The 20,925-nt window shown below is 32.2% G+C and overlaps 1 protein-coding gene and 1 long non-coding RNA gene across 2 annotated transcripts; one reads left to right on the top strand and one right to left on the bottom strand.

Annotated features, from left to right (window-relative positions):
- The first annotated feature begins 8,809 nt into the window (after nt 1–8,809).
- On the top strand, nt 8,810–11,316 carry LOC146897078 (uncharacterized). Its single transcript, XR_015021685.1, has 3 exons — nt 8,810–9,043; nt 9,669–9,719; nt 10,255–11,316. It is a non-coding gene; the product is annotated as an uncharacterized LOC146897078 (long non-coding RNA).
- A 54-nt stretch (nt 11,317–11,370) lies between these two features.
- LOC146897077 (Ribosomal protein L34) lies at nt 11,371–14,720 on the bottom strand. The gene is made up of 3 exons (XM_085733222.1): nt 14,366–14,720; nt 12,555–12,651; nt 11,371–11,700 (listed from the first exon to the last, which is right to left on the bottom strand). Exons 1-3 carry the CDS (start codon nt 14,595–14,597, stop codon nt 11,628–11,630), a joined length of 402 nt encoding a protein of 133 aa, XP_085589348.1. The 5' UTR covers nt 14,598–14,720; the 3' UTR covers nt 11,371–11,627.
- Nucleotides 14,721–20,925: the final 6,205 nt, after the last annotated feature.

The raw sequence follows: 20,925 nt of genomic DNA, 5'->3' as shown, positions 1-20,925 counted from the left end.
CATCATGGTGATCCTGATAGTTCAGGTACTCCACCGCCTGGGTCGGGTCAACCACCTGCGACTCTTCAGGCTGTGCCTGAGAAGCCTCAGAAGGCTGAGAAGTCCCTGAACCATCCGCCCTCCGACCTCTTCCCCTCTTTGGGATGTGCCCCCTTTGCCTCTCCCTCCGGTGGCTTTGAGTCATCGCACGCCTACCACCAATCATCTTAGATGGATCAATGGGCTCCTGATCGGCCATATCTACACATCATAAAATCAGTCATACAATCATCATTATGTCCATCATTCATAACCTAAACTAAAATCATCATTACAATCATCATTATGTCCATCAATTCCATCATAACTTAATCATTTCTATACACTTAATCATTTACATCATAACCTAAATACACTAAAAAATCGATATACACTTAATCAAACTATAATTAACATCACTTCTATCATTTCCATAACCTAAACTAACCAAAAAATCAATATAATTTTCGTTGAGGCATTTGATCAAACACTTTGTGTGCAAAGTTTCAAACATATTCAAATTGTGTTAATTAGACATCATTCAAAACCACATTGTACTTAAAACTCATTCAAACAACATTCACAACACCTACATTCAATTATAAAGTACATGCAATCATCTAAATATCAATTCCAACATCAATCCTAACCACATGCAAACTACCAATTTTTTTTAAAAAAAAACTACACAAACTAACATTATGATTAAAAATGAGTCAAGATACTTACTTGTGATTAAATGGAGATGATGCACTTGATTTTGCTCAAAAATCGAAATTGAAGGGCACTTGGGGTGGTTTTGGAAGTGTTTGAAGACAAAGAAAGAAACTGGAACTGCTTCTGTTCGTGTTGAACATAATCAGAAAACCTCGGCAGTTAACTACCGAGGAAATCCTCGGCAGTTAACTGCAGCCGGATTTAAAATTCCTCGGCAGTTAACTGCCGAGGGGGCAAAAGCGTATTTTACATGTGTGTCCCAGCCTTCTCTGATGTGTCAACAGCAATTTTCCACAAGTTAGCATAAAAAGACTTATTTTTTATGTTGATTCAGTTAAAGTAAACGTTATTTTTATTTTTCTTAGAGATTAAATTGAATTTTACTATTTTGTTATGGAGAATATTGAATCTTCACTCAGTAAATGAATTCAAAATTATATTTACACAATCTTTGTATTACTTTCAACAAGATTAAATTTAAATATGTCGAAATAGAATAGATTCTAGATAACTAAAAATTTGGATTTATGAGAGTTGAGATGTTGGAACACATTTACGTTTACATTTTGAAAATTCTATATAACTGGAATTTTGAATTTAATAGAATACATTTACATTTTGGTAGAGTTCTTTTGAACTTTCAGCACAAATTGAAAATTGTTCTTCTCCCTTTCAAACTTGTCAATTCCCTTAATGTGAGTTAACTTACGCTCAACATTTTTCAGCGGAAGTTAACTCACACTGACACTTTTAAGATCGGTTTAATATCTTTTTAAGTCGGTTCAACAGATCTTAAGATCGGTTAACTCACGTTGAATTAAGGGAATGAACAATTTTAAAAGGGACATGAGCAATTTCCACACAAATTTGGTTTTTCTAAAAAATGAGATTTAGGGGTTTGTAGGGTTAGAGGTAAAAATTTCTGGAAGTGGACTCAATAATTATGTGTGGGCCTGACAAAAGGCACTTTTGGATCTTGTTTTTGCACTATCCAATAGAATAGAAACTGTATAGAAGGTTCATCTTTCTTATGAGTTACTATGACCCATGCACGTACGTTTACATTCATCAATTGCTATTTGCATTTAATCTTGAGTCTTTTAGTCACATGGAATTCAGCAAAAGGTGAAAAAGAAAATAAAGGCTGCCCTATAATTGAGTACCTGGTAAGCAAGCCACACTCTAGAAAGAAAGAAAAAAAGTACTATCAAAGTTCAAAATTATAATGTCGTGGAGTATCATCTGTAAGATTATTTTGATATCAAAATTTTTTGCTTCCTACATTAGTCTAAATTTATTCAATTTGAGCCTTTGTCTAAGGTAAAGCCCCATGTAGGTGGTTACACATACATAGATGCTCCATGATTAATATCCACTAGGGCTGGCAATGACAATGAAAAGGGAATGGAGGGAGTATTTGTGTGGTGTATTAGAAAACACCAAAGTCCCGCATTAAAAGAGAGGGGTAGTGCTATTTTCAGCGAGAGTTTTCATCCCGAATTACTCACGAATATTAAGCCAGCCAATTAAATCTCAGCAATGGCGGGAAATCACGGCAGATTGTGGGTTAAATTTTTTTTAAATTTTAAAAAACGTACTCTCGTGATATTGTCGTGAATTGGTTTCTCATGATGTCACGACAATATCACGAGCGTACATTTTTTAAAATTTTAAAAAAATTTAACCCACAATCTGCCGTGATTTCCGGCCAATGCTGAGATTTAATTGGCTGGCTTAATATTCGTGAGTAATTCGGGATGAAAACTCTCGCTAAAAATAGCACTACCCAAAGGGAGACATCTTTAACTATACGATAAATTTTATAAGGATAAATAAGACTCAATATATCAACTCACTCATTTACTCTATTTCTTCATTCATGTAAGTGTGAAATATTCCAAAATATGTGCAGCTTTAGCAAAAGTAATTTGTCCAAAAATGAAGAGGGGTGTATTAAATTAAGATTTTGAAATACTATTTTGACAAAAAATTTAAAAGTTTTTAAAATATTTTGTAGGAAAGTATTGACCTTTAAGATTTCCTTAAAATACTTTTTACAATTAGGATTTTAAGTTTTGATTTTGATAGTTATATGGCCATATGATACCGTAAATTCCTTTTGTAAAGAAATTATATAAATGTCCAGGAAAGGTGTCTTACATTGCTTTGAAGCTGGATAAAGTTTTGAAGAGTGATTTTTGAAGTATTGATTGATGTTGTACGTTCCGTGCAAGAATTATTAAATCTTTAATGTTATGCATGATATACCAAAAAATATACTCCCTCCGTTTTTAATTTATAAATAAATTTAACTTTTTTGGTTCATTCAATTAATGAAGTATGTGGTCGTGGATCACATACTTCATTAATTGAATGAACCAAAAAAGTTAAATTTATTTATAAATTAAAAACGGAGGGAGTGTACCATATGCACGTGTTTTTGGCATTCAATGAAGTAGTAGGATAACATAGATGGGAAGAAGTAGGAAGAGAAGAGAAATGTAAAAACATAAAAATAATAAGAAATCAGAATCCTTATAAATTTGTATAGACTTTTTAAAGTTAAAAATTGACTAAATGTACACCCAAGTCTATTAAAATCCTATTTTAGAAGCAATCCATCGAAATTATAAACTTTTTAAATCCGATTTTTTTTAAATTGTAAAAAGTTTTGGTTACCTTTTGTAAGTTGTATAATATTTTGATTAAATACCACTAAATTTTTTAAAATTAAACAAAAATCTTGATACAATACCACAAGACTTTTTATCATAAAAAAAAAAAAAATCTTAAAAATCCTTTCAAATCCTAATGAATAGACCCCGTGTAATTTTACTTTTTCAATGCAAATTTAATTTATTTATTTCAACTCTACCTCTAATTAATATTGTGTACACTATTTTCTCTAGTCATTAAATCACAACATGCATTTTCCCTAAAAAAAAATCTGACTATGCCAATGTGACAGTAGATCAACAATAGTTAATGGGGCAATTTTGTAAACTGATACATTTATGTTTTCATTCATTTACTGTTTTTCTTAATTCATGTCAAACATTATTTTGAGACGGAATGAGTAATTAATAAATGTAAAGTATTAATTTGTCAAAAAAAAGTGTATGGTATTAATTGACAAAAATGTAGTTAATGTCACCTTTATTTAAATTTAAAAACAACAATTAAATAGTAACAGGTTCCTAAAACTTATAGTAACATAATACTCCCTCCATTCCTTTTCTTTTGATGTTTTAGCTCTTGACACAAGTTTTAAGGAGTAATTAAAGTATATAAATATTTATGTGTTTTTGACTAAAATGTCCTTATTTATCATTAAATTCACATGTGATAAACCAAATGTCACAACTACTTTAATAGTTTATGATGTTTTCCAACAAGGGTAAACTTGAGAAAACAATCATAAATTCACTAAAACATCAAAAGTTTTGGAATATAATTGAAACTCTAAAACATCAAAAGAAAAGGAATGGAGGGAGTACATTTCTAAGGGGGCGTTTGTTTCAAGTTAGGGATGGCAAAAAGGGTCAACTCGTCCCGCCTATCCCTGCCTCGTCAATAATCCGTCTAAAAAGGGACGGAGCTGGGCGGGCCAACTAGAGAAATATGGTTGAAATTTCACCCCGCCCTGTTTTAAGGCGGACCGGTGAGTTAACCCGTCGGTGTTTTTAAAAAAAATATTAATTATAATCTTTACATTAACAATGTAAAAATATATAAATTTAAAGAAAGAAATGCCAATTCAAAGAAATCTTTTTTGGTGGTGGCCGGGGTTTGAACCGCGAACCTTGCATATTTTATGCATTGTCCATACCAACTGAGCTAAGCTCACGAGGACCAATTTAAAGAAATCTAAATATATAACTAATGACTCCACTAAAAATATTAAAATAATTATTCAAACATATAAATTACATCTTCTAAAATTCTATAATAAATAAATAAATAAGACGTTGAAAATAAAAACTCCATGAATTATCAATTAACTAACTGTTAAAAATATAAGGCTAAAATCATAAAACAAAAGTGATAAAATTAATTGAATTTTTTTACCCCAATATATGGTGGTGAAAATTGGAAAATTGATTTGACTTATAAATAAAAAGAAGTGAAAAAGAGAGTTTCTTTTTAACATATCAACCCAACGGGTCAACCCGCCCCACCCCCGTCACGGCCCCGTTTTTTAGCGGATTAGGTAGAGCAGGCACCCTACTTGTGGCGGGTTCAAAATCTCAACCCACCCCGCTACAAATGGCGGGTTAAACGGGGCAATCCGACGGGTCCAATCTATTTTACCATCCCTATTTCAAGTCATATTTGGAGATTCCCAAGAATATGATAGTAGGAAAGATATATTCTTATGTTTGCTTCGAATTTTTAAAATTTTATTCCTGGGAATAGAAGTTTTCTGGGAATGTTGTTTTGTTCCTGGAAATTGGAAGGAATAAAGTTCCCATGAAGGTGAGAATAGAATCATTAATTACTATCCATAAATATCGTTTTATCATTCATTCTCATGAATACTTTAAATACTATCCAAACACATTTTCTCAGTGAACTCGGGAATAAAATTCCCATCCTTATATTCCCAGAAAAATTATTCCCAAATTTATATTTTGTAAACTTGAAACAAACACCCTTTAAGTCCCAAATTATAAGTTGTTTTGTTTATTTCATGCAAATTAAAAAATATAATTAATGTTGTATAGTTTTGCTTTCACTTGCTTTTAAACTTTTGGTGTAATCTGTTCCCTTGACAGGCTTTCTTCAGTACTCCTTGTACTGAAGTAGTCTGTTTTGGTTTGTTTGTTAATATATCTCGTTGCTCTTTTGGCCTTTTCAAAAAAATAATAATGGTCTTATTTATAAGAAACAATTGACTTTTTTGATTCATTACATAAATAATGTATTTGATCTATATTCTAGTGGTTAATGACTTCCTAGGATGAATCATTCATGGGAATCTAAGTGCAATTTTATGTGAGAACAATGTTTGGTCATACTTTACTTACATCCCGATCAAACTCTAGATTACTAAACCCCCTTCCCATTAAAAAATAATCATTAATGCTTTATTCGTATTACAAAACAATTGATAATTTGAAACAAATTTTTTTCCCTTAAGAGACTTATAATTTGATATTGAGCAAGTAGTTTTTAAGTATAATTTCCAATTTGCCTGGAAAAAAAATATTTATTTCCAACTAAGCCTTTAAGTCTCAAAATGGGCACACCGGTCCATTTTACATTCTTAAGGTACTTTTTTTTGGGAAATTCTTAAGGTACTTTTACACCATCCGATCATTATTATAAATAAAAATTAACATTTTAGATTTATCCAATTAATGATACATGTGGTTATCATATGTCAAAATTTTACTTATAATAATAACCGAAGAGTTTAATACATTTAGGGTCCGTTTGATGGTCGGGATAAGATAAAGACATGATATGATATAAAAATGGATAGACATGATATAATATAGACATGATAACATTTATCATATCATGTGTTTGACGCGCACATGATAACAAGTAAGATAATATTATTTTATCATATTAAATGTCATAATTACCCTTATAATCAATTTTATTTTGTAACAAGCTTTCATAATACAGCACCATCAATGGAAAATAATTGAAATCAATAAGTAGAAAAACAACACCAATAGGAATCTTTATAAAAAAAACGGATGAGAAATCAATTAAAAAAGAAGCGGAATAAAAAAAATGAGGAATTGAATTTTAAACAAAACAAAAATGAATTCAACAGAATTCGTTTCAGAAAGATGATTTGAATGGGAATTAAAAAAAAGGGGGAATTAAAAAAGAGGAAGTGAAATGGATGGGATCCATGAAAAGAAGAAAGAATAAAAATGAATATGTACAAGGGAAAAATTGAAATCCGATAATTAAAAAAAAAGTGAAATTTAGGAAAAAGATAGAGAATACAGTGCATATGGCATCAACAAGAGGAAGAAGAAGATGAGAGGAGGACATCGATCAGGTAGAGAGGACAAAGGTGAGGGCAAAATTAGGATTTCTTTTTATTACTTAATTTTAACCCAGCCTAAAATCAGGATAAAAAATACAAAGGAGTAATAGGATATGATAAGTTAAAGGAATAATTTATTATATCTTATTGGTGCATCAAACGAAGGATTAAGACAGGATATGATATATCTTTCTTATCCTGACTCTATCCTGACCATCAAACACACCCTTAGGGTCAATTTTACGATCTTCGCTTAATGCTTATCGAGTCATTATTGATTTGACCTGAATTAGAGAGTGCTGATGTGGCAAGGACAACTCATTCTTTGATAAAAAAAATATTTAACTTTTTAAGAACTTAAAATTGATCTCAATAATTAATGCAGCTTTATATTTTTTTTTCGTTATAATGCATTCCATTCCACAATTTTATATGATTAAATACTAATTGTTACTCCCTTCGTTTTTAATTATAAACAAATTTGACTTTTTAGGTTCATTCAGTTAATGATGTATGTAGTTCATAATATGGACCACATACATCATTAATTGAATGAACCTAAAAAATCAAATTTGCTTATAATCAGAAATGGAGGGAGTATATATTTTCTCAAAAAAAAAAAAATAGCTAATCAATAGTATATATATAAAGTAAGGTTTTTTATGCCACATGTCACTTCCACATTCATTCTCGATATTTTTATTATTTTTTCTATTTTATTTAACATAAATATCTCAACAAACTACACATCAATCAATCAATCAATAGTATATATATAAAGTAAGGTTTTTTATGCCACATGTCACTTCCACATTCATTCTCAATATTTTTATTATTTTTTCTATTTTATTTAACATAAATATTTCAACAAACTTTTGATCTTATGCACTCAGTGTTTTTTATCTCAACAAAATACACATCAATCAATCAATCAATCAATAATATATATAAAGTAAGGTTTTTTATGCCACATGTCACTTCCACATTCATTCTCAATATTTTTATTATTTTTTCTATTTTATTTAACATAAATATCTCAACAAACTACACATCAATCAATCAATAGTATATATATAAAGTAAGGTTTTTTATGCCACATGTCACTTCCACATTCATTCTCAATATTTTTATTATTTTTTCTATTTTATTTAACATAAATATCTCAACAAACTACACATCAATCAATCAATAGTATATATATAAAGTAAGGTTTTTTATGCCACATGTTACTTCCACATTCATTCTCAATATTTTTATTATTTTTTCTATTTTATTTAACATAAATATCTCAACAAACTTTTTATCTTATGCATTCAGTATTTTTTATCTCAACAAACTACACATCAATCCATCAATCAATCAATCAATAGTATATATATAAAGTAAGGTTTTTTATGCCACATGTCACTTCCACATTCATTCTCAATTTTTTTATTATTTTTTCTATTTTATTTAACATAAATATCTCAACAAACTTTTGATCTTATGCACTCAGTATTTTTTATCTCAACAAACTACACATCAGTCAATCAATCAATAGTATTTATATAAAGTAAGGTTTTTTATGCCACATGTCACTTCCACATTCATTCTCAATATTTTTATTTTTTTTTCTATTTTTATTTAACATAAATATCTCAACAAACTTTTGATCTTATGCACTAAGTATTTTTTATCTCAACAAACTACACATCAATCAATCAATCAATAGTATATATATAAAGTAAAGTTTTTTATGCCACGTGTCTCTTCCACGTTTATTCTCAATATTTTTATATTTTTTTCTATTTTTTATTTGACATAAAAATCTCAGCAAACTTTTGATCTTATCCACTAAATATTTTATTTAATTTTATATTTAATTCCTAATATTTTGTGTAGCCAAAATATCTCAACAAACTATATATAATACTTTCAATACTATCCATTAAATCTTCCTTTATTTTTTTCTTTCTTTTTTTTAGGAAAAGAAGTTTCAATTAGTTTTTTTCATTGAGGAAAAAAAGGCTTCGATTTGTTTTTTTTTAACTATAAATAAAAGAGAATTTTTTAATCACGTAAACACATATTTTGAGCAGAAACTGAAACTCAAACCTTCTTTTGATCTAAGCTTTTTCTTTCTTTAGGTTTGACGAACACTTATACTATTGTTTCTTTTACTTATGCTTAGATTTTTATTTTTATATATAATAGGAGAGGGAACTAACACCTACGAGTGAGTTTACCGATTGTTTTTTTTTCTTTCAGGTCCTTGAACTATTGTTCCTGGCATCCATTACAAACACCTACGAGTTTCAGGTCCTTGAACTAACATCTATACTATTGTTTCTGTTTCAAGTCCTTGAACTAACACCTATACTATTTTTTTCCTTTTCGTTTCAACGGCAGCGTTTTAATATTATTAATCACCTATACTATTTTTTTCAGACCCTTTTCGTTTTAATATTATTAATCAATAGCGTTTTGATTTTAATAATAATATTTCAGGCTGAAATATTTTTATTTAATTTTATATTTAATTCCTAATATTTTATGTAGCCAAAATGTCTCAACAAACTATATACAATACTTTCAATACTATCCATTAAATATTTCTTTCTTTTTTTAGGAAAAGAAGTTTCAATTAGTTACTATCTCCTTTAGCACCATATTATTCAATTAGTTTTTTTCATTTAGGAGAAAAAGGCTTCGGTTTTTTTTAACTATAAATAAAGGAGAATTTTTTAATCACGTAATCACATATTTTGAGCAGAAACTGAAACTCAAACCTTCTTTTGATCTAAGCTTTTTCTTTCTTCAGGTTTGACAAACACCTATACTATTGTTTCTTTTACTTTTACTTATGCTTAGATTTTTATTTTTATATATAATATAAGAGGGAACTAACACCTACGATTGAGTTTACTGATTGTTTTTTTTCCAGGTCCTTGAATTATTTTTGTTGGCATCCATTACAAACACCTACGAGTTTCAGGTGCTTGAACTAACACCTATACTATTGTTTCTGTTTCACGTCCTTGAACTAACACCTATACTATTTTTTTCTCTTTTCGATTCAACAGTAGCGTTTTAATATTATTAATCACCTATACTATTATCACATATACTATTTTTTCAGGTCCTTTTCGTTTCAATATTATTAATCAGTAGCGTTTTGATTTTAATAATAATATTTCCAGTCCTAAAATATTATTATTTTACCAGTAGCGTTTTAATATTATTAATCACCTATACTATCATTTTATGATAACACCTATACTATTATTCTAGGTCCTTATTTCTAAATAATTATTATATACATATATCAACCACTTTTTGATCCTGCTTTTTAATATAACATGTTTTCATCTTTTTGTTATTTTTATTTTTTGATTTTTGTAGACGAATTTTTAAACAGCATTTTAAAAATTTCTAATCATGTTTACGCACACTTGCAATACCTTCATTCAAATTTGATTCCTATTTAACCAATAAATTTGATCAGTTTGGTTTCTAATTTTCTTTTTCAGAAATTATGGCTGCAAAATTTTGATCTCATTGATAGCAAAACAATCAATAATAAGTACAGAGTATGGAGATTCAGGATTATGATCATTAGAATGTGGAGAATGCCAAACTTTAAAGATAGAGACTAGGTTGATTTAATCGATATGGTTTTCATGGATGAAAAAGTATGCATCAGTTCTTTTTCCTTATTAACTTTTACAAACTAATTAACATGATTTTACATTATTTAAAGTTATTTTTTATATTATCATTAATCTTTACCGGTTTTTATTTGTTTTGTTTTATTATTGTTTTATTATTCACAATTTTTGTTGACTTTTGCTCTTTCTAATATTCAAGAGGAGTAAGATTCAATGTACTGTGTGGAGTGACAAAGTTACAAAATATCAATCTATCGGAGACATTGTTCTCATTCCTAGAATTACAGATAACCTTAATCTACCATTCAAGTTTAAAAGAAGACAATTTCCAGTATCCATTTGTTCTGGTATGACCATTAACAAATCTCAAGGACAGACACTTTCAATTGTTGGGTTGTATCTTCCAAGACCAGTCTTTAGTCATGGTCAACTGTATGTTGCTCTTTCAAGAGTTAAAAGTAAGCAAGGGATAAGGATACTTATTGAAAATAGTGTTGATCTTCTTCCGAATACAACAATTAATGTTGTATACAAATAAGTATTTGAAAACTTAATATAGCAAGATATGTAGCATTTGTCTTTCATACATTAGTTGGGATTTAATTTTATCGACAAAGTACTATTCCTTTCAATTATCACATTATTATATTTTATTTTTGCACTACACTTATTAATTACAACTTTTGTATTCCAAGATTAGATAGCTTATTTTATGTTCTTTAATATTTTTTATTTCTAAATTTAAATCATTTCAATTTTTTTCATGTATGTGTCCATGAACATAACCTTATTTAATATTTTCTATGACTATTCCGGGCAACGCCGGGTCACTACACTAGTTGTTATATAAGAGCGATTCTTATAGAAGGCACATTATCCTTTTTCAACGGTGGAAACGTTCTTACCTCTAATAAAACTACTAAGAACTAACATTGGACATGGCTTAAACTAAGAAATTCCATTCTATCTACCTCAAACTTAGTAAATCAATCACACCCTATATCATTAAGCAGTCTTGGACATAAAACAGTAAGAGTTACATATTATTGCAGTAGACGGCAACGCCAAAAAGACAACAAACGGAATCATAACATCCATATCCATACACAATACTTGCATGAAAATACGGTCATAGCAGTCTTTTCTCAGAACCCTGTTTTGCCCTATTCCACCTAGTCTTATCATGAAGTGAACTAAGGTGGCTACGTCGAATAGTTACCTCTGAAGTCAATGAACTAAGCTGTGATCCTAAACCGACCCTTTGCTACTCTTCGAGCAATTACCCTTCTGCCACCCCTGGTTGCCTTCCTGCTCAAGCAAAAGAAAAAACACGTCATATAGACAACACAGTTTTGTTTTTTCTTGGATAACTAATGTGAATCTGCACGTAAGCAATATGGAAAATTTAGCAGTTACTTCCCATTTATTCACAAAAGGAAATGCCGGAATATTTCATATTGACTAGAAAGTAGGCTCATGTAGCCGATCCTACTTAGTGGGATAAGGCCTTGTTGTTGTAGAAAGTAGGCCCATGACAATTCACTCAATGATGAGGGGCAGCGACAATTTAAAAAAGTAAAAAAAATGATGCAAGCAATCCTAGAGCCTAATAAAATCATGTTCTAAGTATGACACTTTTCCTGGTCGTAATCTGCCAATTGTTCAATCTTCTTTTTAGAAAAAAATATCCAGATTATGCTAGAAGCCCTTATTATCAATGTATATTTCATTTATGCAAAAATCAAAGCAACCATACTTTTGAGACATAGGCAACAATATTCAAACGTGATGTCATGTTCCAAGAAAAAAATCTCTGTACAGCTCAAACATAGGCTTTAATTTTTGTTTATTAAAAAGAATTCAAATACTCTTCATGGTTTAGTTATTAGTTCGTTAATCATCTATGCCCCAATCCAAAGGTATAATGTAATCATATTAGATGTCGACATTAAAGCCATCTCCTTCAAAACCTCTGTATATGCCCCTATTTGATCTTGCATAGTCATTGAGTATCATGAAGCATAGTGACATTCTCCACAAGAATTTAAAATTTACCAACACTAACACACAAGTAGAAGATAAGGAAGGCTTAATCAGTCATGTTTTCTTGTTTCATAAAATATAGGACTAAATGAGACATCAGGGTGGAAGTATGAGATTACCGAGCAAAAAACCCATGATTCCTCTTCCGCCGGATAGTGCTAGGTTGAAATGTCCTTTTTGGGAATAAAATCATTGCTTCATCTGATGAAGAATCCCCTGCAAAACAACAGTGAACAAATAACTAAAAAAATATATTCTACATGGATGTAGTTTGTTTAAAATTTCAGAAAACATCGTCGGGTTTAAATTAGTACGAGAAATACACCTTGTAATAGAAATGTAAAGCATAACAAATCAGATAGCAATTTTAGCGCATAGGTAGAAATCGAGCATTGTAGGAGTAAGTTTCGCCAAACTACAAAACTTACTCTGCTTAATAACTTTTTATGAGCATGAACTGTTAAGTTTCGTCAACATATATTAATACAACATAAAAATAAATCAACACTTCATTGGACAACTTTACTTCAGTGACTGAAAATTGGTGTGGATAACCAGCAAAAAAATGTCATACCACTGATATTACTGATATCCAATGGTTGGATTTGCTAAATATGCATTATACAAAAAGTTAACAAGCAAATAACTTTTGACCAAACGTATGCCTAGAGTAAGTGAACCCCTATATAGATATATTTGGGGACAGGCATCCTTTTCAATTCTTGAATTCGCTTTTGATGTTCAAACTTTCCATGACTATACAGGCACAACAATCAAGCAGAAACCCAAACTAGAGGCAGCAGAATTTTCCATGATTTCCATAACAAAATCCACAAAATTTTACATTAAAACAGCTTTCCTTATCAATCTGGCGTTGAATGCATAAATGAATTGAACTAACACTACAATGGAACCAAACTAAGCCTCTTTTTATTCAGCGGTTTGATCTTGTAAGTAAAATTTCAACAGATAGCGGAAAAAGGGTCATATATCTAACTTAAGTTTAAGCTTCTAATACAACAACAAGTCAACAACAGCCAAGCCTTATTCCAATAAGTGGGTTCAGCTACATGGATCAAATTACGCAATAATGTTCTATCATAAATCATATTTCGATCCAACTCATTAATCTCAGGATCTTTTTTAATAATTTCTCTTATAGTTTTTCTAGATCTTCCTACGTCTCTAGTGATCTGATCATCCTCTATCTGATCTACTCTCCTTGCTGCAAAGTCTACAGGTCTTCTCTCTATATGTCCAAACCAACTAAGACTAGTTTCCATTTCCACCATCTTTTCTACTATAGGTTCTACCCCAACTTTTTCTCTCTCTCTAATGTTGCATTTCTAATCTTATCTCGTCTAGTCTTAGCACACATCCAAGGCAGCATCCTCATCTCCACTATGTTTATTTTATTTTCTTGTTGGTTCTTTACCGCCCAACACTCTTTTCCATACAACATTATTCGATAAAATTATTATACAACACAATTTAAACAAACTACGTTAAAACTTTGATGACACAACTAAGAAAATATTACTAGAAATCAGCCTAGTGAATCAATGAACAACTTAAAATAGTTATCACCAAACAACACAAATCACAACAATTGCCAAAGAAACTCTCCATTTTTTTCACTTTCAAATTAAAACCTCTCTGTCACAATAATTACCAAATAAACATTTCAACTAATGCATATCATCTTCACTCACATTTTCTCATCAACCACTAAAAAAACAAGACTTTATAGCCAACAAAAAAAAAAACCTTTTTTTTTTTTTTCATCAAGCACCATAAAAAAACAAAACTTTATACCAAATAAAAAGTACCCATTTTTTTTTTTTCATCAAGCACCCCAAAGATCAAAACTTTATACCCAACAAAAAAAAAACCATTTTTTCAACAAAAAGATGAAGGAGAGAGAAAGTACCATCGGGCAAGAAGAAGCGAAGAGAAGGGAGGCCACAAGGGTAGAGAAACCCATCAGAGCAAAGAAGCTTCTTCACTGATTCAGAGTCGTCTTGAGGAAAATTCTGGAGCTTGGATATGGATGGGAAAAGATAAGGTTGAGGGTTAGTAGAATTAATAAGTGATTTTGAATTTGATAGTGATAATCGATTCAACAATGCAGCACCATTTCTCAGAAGCGATCTTGAAGCCATTTTCGTAATTGGGTTTGCTCAGAGTGATTCGTAAACCCTAGTGGAAGAAGAACAAAGAAAGTGGATCGGTGATTGAATTCGGGTTTGAGTATTCGACCCGGGAAATCTGCCCCGATACATTATTTGGTGGCCTATATATTACACAAAATTGTCATTAAATAGAGATCTAATAAAACTTTAGGGAGGAAAAAACAACTTTTTTTTTTAAACAAAGCAAAATTATTGCATTTTATTAAAGATCAAGGGATACAAAGTAGGAGAGATTTTTTGAAAAGTATTGTGGCTAAGGTGCGATAAAGTAGCTCTAGCTATGTTATGAGCTACCTTACTTGTTTGCTTCCAAACAAACGACACTATATAATCGTGATTACTATATAATATATGAGGCTCTTACATTCAAAAACTAAATCACCAAATTCATTGAGAAAAATATTACGAGCTGAAATAGCGTCCATCAAAGTCTTACTATCCGTTTCAAAGGTAACATTGTGCATGCCATTAGAGAATGACATTTGTAAAGAGTGAAGGAGGCCAAGAGATTCCGCTTCCACCACAAATACAGATAAGCGGAGGTATTCAGATTTACCTGTTAATAAAGCATCAATTGAGAAAAAACAGCTTTTAATTTTAACAAAAATTTAAAATAATTCACGAAACGATCCTTAAACATATCTCATGTATACATGCCAACAAAAAACATAAATTAGATTAAAATATTAATAAAAACAGTGATTAATTTGAGGACGACTTATATAGAACCAATTTTATGGTTTACTCAAATAAATGGTCGTGAATAAATCAATTTCCCATATCACATAGTCCAGTTTTCTTCTCTCGCTGCAAACAACGACAGACAGTATTGCGTTCACTCTCAGGTTCCTCTCTCTCATTAGTTTATTGGATAAAATAAATCAATGTTCTTTCGTTCTGGGTTTTTCAATTTTTATCTCTAGTTAACAAAGTCATGAGTTATTAAGATTTCTGATGAGTGGACTAATAATTATACATAAAAGTTGAAGCATTTTCTATTTTACATATGATATGAGTAATAAGATATAGGACATGAATTACCTATGTTTTTGGATTTGGAGGTGAAAATTGGGGATCATTAGGATAAAATACCAATGAAGGTTGACTCAGTTCGTAAGGAGTTGGTTCAACTCCCGCTGCTGATCCGAGGACCTCTTTGGTGGATGATCTGTAAGTACCTTTGTAAGAGCTCGTGTGAATGGAGAGTGTTTCTTTGACAATCTTATGTACTTTTATTTCCCTATTTCTGTTGAATAAAGACTTCTAGTGAATCTAGTCATTCTTTTGATTACTCAACATTGTTTGGGAATTCAAATGATCTTAACACAGTTCATGCATTCCGTAGATGCATATTTGGGAAGCATGGTTTTTTCATTGCTTAAAATTTTAGTGGTAGATATACAGTTATACTATTCTGAGCTTTATTATCCTAAATATGAAATTTCTCTATTTCAACAAGGTGGTGCAAAATAGTGGGATAAATTGGAGGAAAGATTTTTGGCTTTTAGTTTGTAGAGGCCGCTTTAATCATGGTTTGGCTATAGCTTAAACATGGCTCACCAATTTGTGCAAGTGAATGTGATGCGGTTTCGGATTGGCAAAATAGACATCAACCTGAAACTTAATCTAATATGTTTGTGATGTTGAATGTTCTTGTTCCGTGTTACTTCATCTTTGCTGATAGCAAAATAGCAGTGAGTTAAACACGATTCTATTGCATCTCAAATTGGGTCTCATTCGTAATTATGTCTTTCTGCGACTCTTGAATATTGGACAGTTCTCATTACTTATATAAATGGAGCTCAATGAAGATCCTGGGCCAATTGATAATTATGTACTTTATCACCAAAATAATCATGTTTCTCTGGCAGTTTGGGATGGACAGGTGGGTGCATTTTCTTTTCCATTTATAATTTCTGGTAAGTCACATTTCTTAATATTCATATTATTGGTTACATGATGATATTTGTGCATACCAAATCCACAGGAGCGTGGCGTTCTTAGATGCCATGAACACACTTCACTGCTTGATCAGTGGAAGCTCACACCTAAACAGATTAAGTTGGTTGAGAAGGCCGGTTTTGGTTATCTACGATTACTTCCTGCTATGAGTCTAGACAATGCCCTGATAGCTGCTTTGGTTGAGCGGTGGAGGAGAGAAACGAATACCTTTCACTTGACCGTTAGAGAATTAACAATAACCCTGGAAGATGTAGCCTTGTTACTTGGATTGGCTATTGATGGAGAACCTGTGATAGGCCCTATAAGTGCACCAATTGCAGCTTGTGAAAAACTACTAGGGAGAGTACCGGAAGACTTGAATGGTGGAATGGTGAAGCTTACTTGGCTGAAGGAATTCTTTTCCGAGTGTCCTGAAGATGCATCGCCGGAGGAAACCGAGCGCTGTACTCGTGCTTACCTTCTATACCTAGTAGGCAGTACCATATTTTCTACAACATCTGGGAACAAAGTCCCTGTTATGTACCTTTCTTTGTTTGAAAACTTTGACAGGGCTGGGAAGTTTGCTTGGGGTGCAGGAGCATTGGCGTTTTTATATCGAGCGCTTGGCAATGCCTCCCTGAAATCTCAGAGCACTGTTAGTGGCTGTTTAAATCTATTATAGGTGAAAAAGTTACTTCCCTTTACTCTCTTTTTAATCTGATCGTTTCAATTTGACTAATCGAAGAATAACTTTTCAGTGTTGGAGCTATTCTCGCCTCAATGTTGGACAGCCGAATTTTAATCAAGATCCTGACAGTTATTGCTTTCCCTTTGTGCTTAAATGGAATGGGAAAAGTGGTTTTAGGACGAAATGTAATGTAGTGTCCTACAGAAAGGCTTTGGATTCTCTTAATCCTTGTTATGCAAGTGTTGATAACGTGACCTATTTGATGAATTAGGTAGAAGAAGATAATAAATCTGCTTTAGTGTTGACACTCAGGTCCAGTGGCTTCCTTACAAGGATATGAACTATGCAGCCATACCAGCATATATACAAACTAGTCTGGCTTTACGGGTGTCTAGGACTATGCTATTGTGTTTTGACAAGGCAGAAAGGCACCTTCCCGATCGTTGCTTAAGGCAATTCAACATGCATCAAACCATCCCAAAAGACGTCGAACGGTGGGAAAGGAAGAGTCGTATAGTGGATCATGGGGTAGACTTGATGGGTAAAATGGACACAGCTCTCAAAGAATGGTCAGTGTTGGTTTCATATTGTTGAAAATGGCGATATTTTAGACGAGAGTGAGTACATGCAGTGTTAAGATAAGTCAACTATTCTGTTAGCTAAATTAGGCAGTAAGATATTATGATAGCAGTAAATGTAAATTAGTCAATTGTACAGTGTGTAGTTAATTGGCAGCTGTCATTCCCTTAATAGAGGAGGAACTATAGGGAGTCTTGTGTATATATGTAACGTTGCATTACTCTATGAAGATATATATGAAATTATTCTCTGAAACTTTTCTATATGGTATCTAGAGCCAACACTGACTTCCTCTCTACAATATAGGAATCAGTGCTTGTTGGTTTCTTTGAATAATTTCTTATGGCTTCTTCCGAGAATGATAAACCGGAGAAACCGTTACCCAATTCTTCCGCTGCGATCCACTATCATGATGCACTAACCCCGGAACGACTTGACGGGAGAAACTATGTCGAGTGGTCGTTGAATGCACAAAACAAGATCAGAGACAGAAAACGTTGGGGTTACGTCACCGGAACAAAGGCTGCACCAAAAGACCAGAAATCTGAGGAATATGAAACATGGGAAGATGAAAACTGCTTGGTCAAGTCTTGGCTTCTGGATTCTATGACCAAAGAAACCAGATCCCTCTTCATTCGCTTGGCTATGGCAAAGGAAATTTGGGAAACCGTGAAGGAGACGTATTCAGTAAACCAAGATGCATCAAGAGCATATCAATTGTATCGTGAGGTAATCTCTACTCAACAAAATGGTGGATCTGTTATTACATACTTTAGTAAATTGCAGAGGTTATGGCAAGAGTATGATGCTATTAATGATTGTACCATGGAATGCCCTAAAGATGTTGAGAAGTATAACAAGATGGTTAATTCCCAACGAGTTTATGTTTTTTTGGCCGGGCTGGATTCACATTTGGATGGAGTTCGTGGTCATATCCTTGCTACCACTCCGCTCCCAAATGTTCAATCAGTGTATGCAACTGTTTGTGCTGAAGCAAATCGCCAAGAAGCTATGCTTGGTAGTGAGCCTACTGAGGGGTCTGTTTTCTCTGTGAAGAAGTATCCCAAGAAAGGAGTTCGTAAGTGTACCCACTGTAATGGTGATAATCATGTAGTGGAAGCATGTTTTAAACTCCATGGATATCCAGATTGGCATCCAAAAGGAAAAAGTAATTCCAGCAATAAGGCAGAAAATATGAAGAGCCATAATTCTACGGCTGCAGGATTCGTAACCAAATCAGGTATATCTAACTCTGCTCTTAATCTTTCTGTTGTTACTAGGGGTAGAGATTGGATAATCGATACAGGGGCTACTGACCATATGACTTGTGAGCGTCATGTATTTACTAATTTTTTCTCTGGTGGTTCTAATTCTAAAACAATCATTATTAATGCCAATGGAGTCCCATCTCCTATTGAAGGTGTTGGTACTGTATCCCTTTCACCCTCCTTATCAATATCTGATGTCTTATTTGTTCCTACTTTGAATTGTAACCTTCTCTCTGTCAGCAAATTAATCAAATCACATTCTTGTGTTGCTATGTTTTACCCGACTCATTGTCTTTTACAGAATATACATACCAAGGAGAAGATTGGCAGTGGTAGACAAAGTGAAGGACTGTATTATCTTGAAAATGTTTCACAACAAACCCATAATGCAGCATTGGCTCATCTTGCAAGTGATCACATACAAGATAAAAATAAAAAGGAAATTTGGGTATGGCATAAACGATTAGGACATCCTTCTTTTAGTTATCTAAAAAAATTATTTCCATCGTTATTTCATAAATGCAATATTTCAGATTTTCTTTGTGAAACTTGTGTAATGGCAAAAAGCCATCGTGCTGTTTATCCTTTAAGCAATAAAAAAACTGATTTTCCTTTTTCGTTAGTACATACTGATGTTTGGGGCCCTGCCCCACAATCTACGCATAATGGGAAAAAATGGTTTATCAGTTTTGTTGATGATTGTACTCGGGTAACTTGGGTATATTTGTTAAAACATAAAAGTGATGTGTATGATGTGTTTCGCTCCTTTTATCAAATGATAGTTACACAATTTAACACATGTATAAAAGTGATTAGATCTGATAATGGAGGGGAATATTTTAAAAAGGAATTAATGGAGTTCATGAACTCTAAAGGCATTTTGCATCAAACTACATGTCCTTACTCACCCCAACAAAACGGAGTGGCTGAGAGGAAAAATAGACACATATTAGAAGTGACACGATCACTCTTAATAGATGGTAATGTTCCATCTCATTTGTGGGGTGAGGCTGTGAACTCTGCCGTTTACTTGATTAATCGAACCCCTTCTAGTGTGCTTAACTTTAGAAGACCTCTAGATGTGTTGTCTGATCATTGTGTTCTTCCTTCCATTGTTCATTTACTTCCTCGTGTTTTTGGATATGTTATATATGTGCACTTACACCCACATCAACGTACAAAGTTTGAAGAACGAGCTGTTAAATGTGTCTTTGTTGGGTATGGATCAACTCAAAAGGGTTATCTTGCATACCATCCCACATCAAAGAAATTTTATATTTCTATGGATGTAACATTTCATGAAGATAATTTTTTTTTTCAATTCTACACTTCAGGGGGTGAATGAAAATGAAGTGCAACATCATGATATTAGTTTATTTGACATTTCAAATGTAAAATTATCTTGTGGGGATCACTCTGCAGGAAGTGAGCCAGTCTTAAATATGGACATTCCACTTTTAGATAATACAGTGTCTTCCGATCATATCCAACTAGCTCAATCTTCTCCACAGGTTCAACATGACTCTTCAGAGGTATCTCTTTATCCTATCCTTGATAATACACATACAGATGAAGTTGATCCTGTTTTTAATTCTGAAACTGATCATGAAATTGATCCTGGTTTACATGATCCTGTTTTTAATTCTGAAACTGATCATGAAATTGATCCTGGTTTACATGAGACCACCATCACACCTAACACTGAGTCGACTACTGTCCAATATATTCTTCCACCCTGGTCTAATCGTGGTCAACCTCCTGTCAGATATGAACCAGACCCTCAATCCAAAGCTAAATATCCCATTAGTAATTATGTGTCAAC

Source organism: Medicago sativa, chromosome 8 (genome assembly GCF_051527215.1).
Source record: "Medicago sativa cultivar Bolivia chromosome 8, Bolivia_mono, whole genome shotgun sequence".
Lineage (NCBI taxonomy): Eukaryota > Viridiplantae > Streptophyta > Magnoliopsida > Fabales > Fabaceae > Medicago > Medicago sativa.
Note: the sequence above shows the minus strand (reverse complement) of the source record. Positions and strands in the feature narration are given on the sequence as shown.

Bases quoted from the DNA above. Each gene is read 5' to 3' on its own strand.
- LOC146897077 (XM_085733222.1), bottom strand. From the start codon at position 14,597: ATGGCTTCAAGATCGCTTCTGAGAAATGGTGCTGCATTGTTGAATCGA. The intron at 12,652-14,365 runs GTACTTTCTCTC...GTTGTTTTGCAG, and splicing joins TCGCTTCTTCTTGCCCGATG to GGGATTCTTCATCAGATGAA. The intron at 11,701-12,554 runs GTAATCTCATAC...TTGCTTGAGCAG, and splicing joins AATCATGGGTTTTTTGCTCG to GAAGGCAACCAGGGGTGGCA.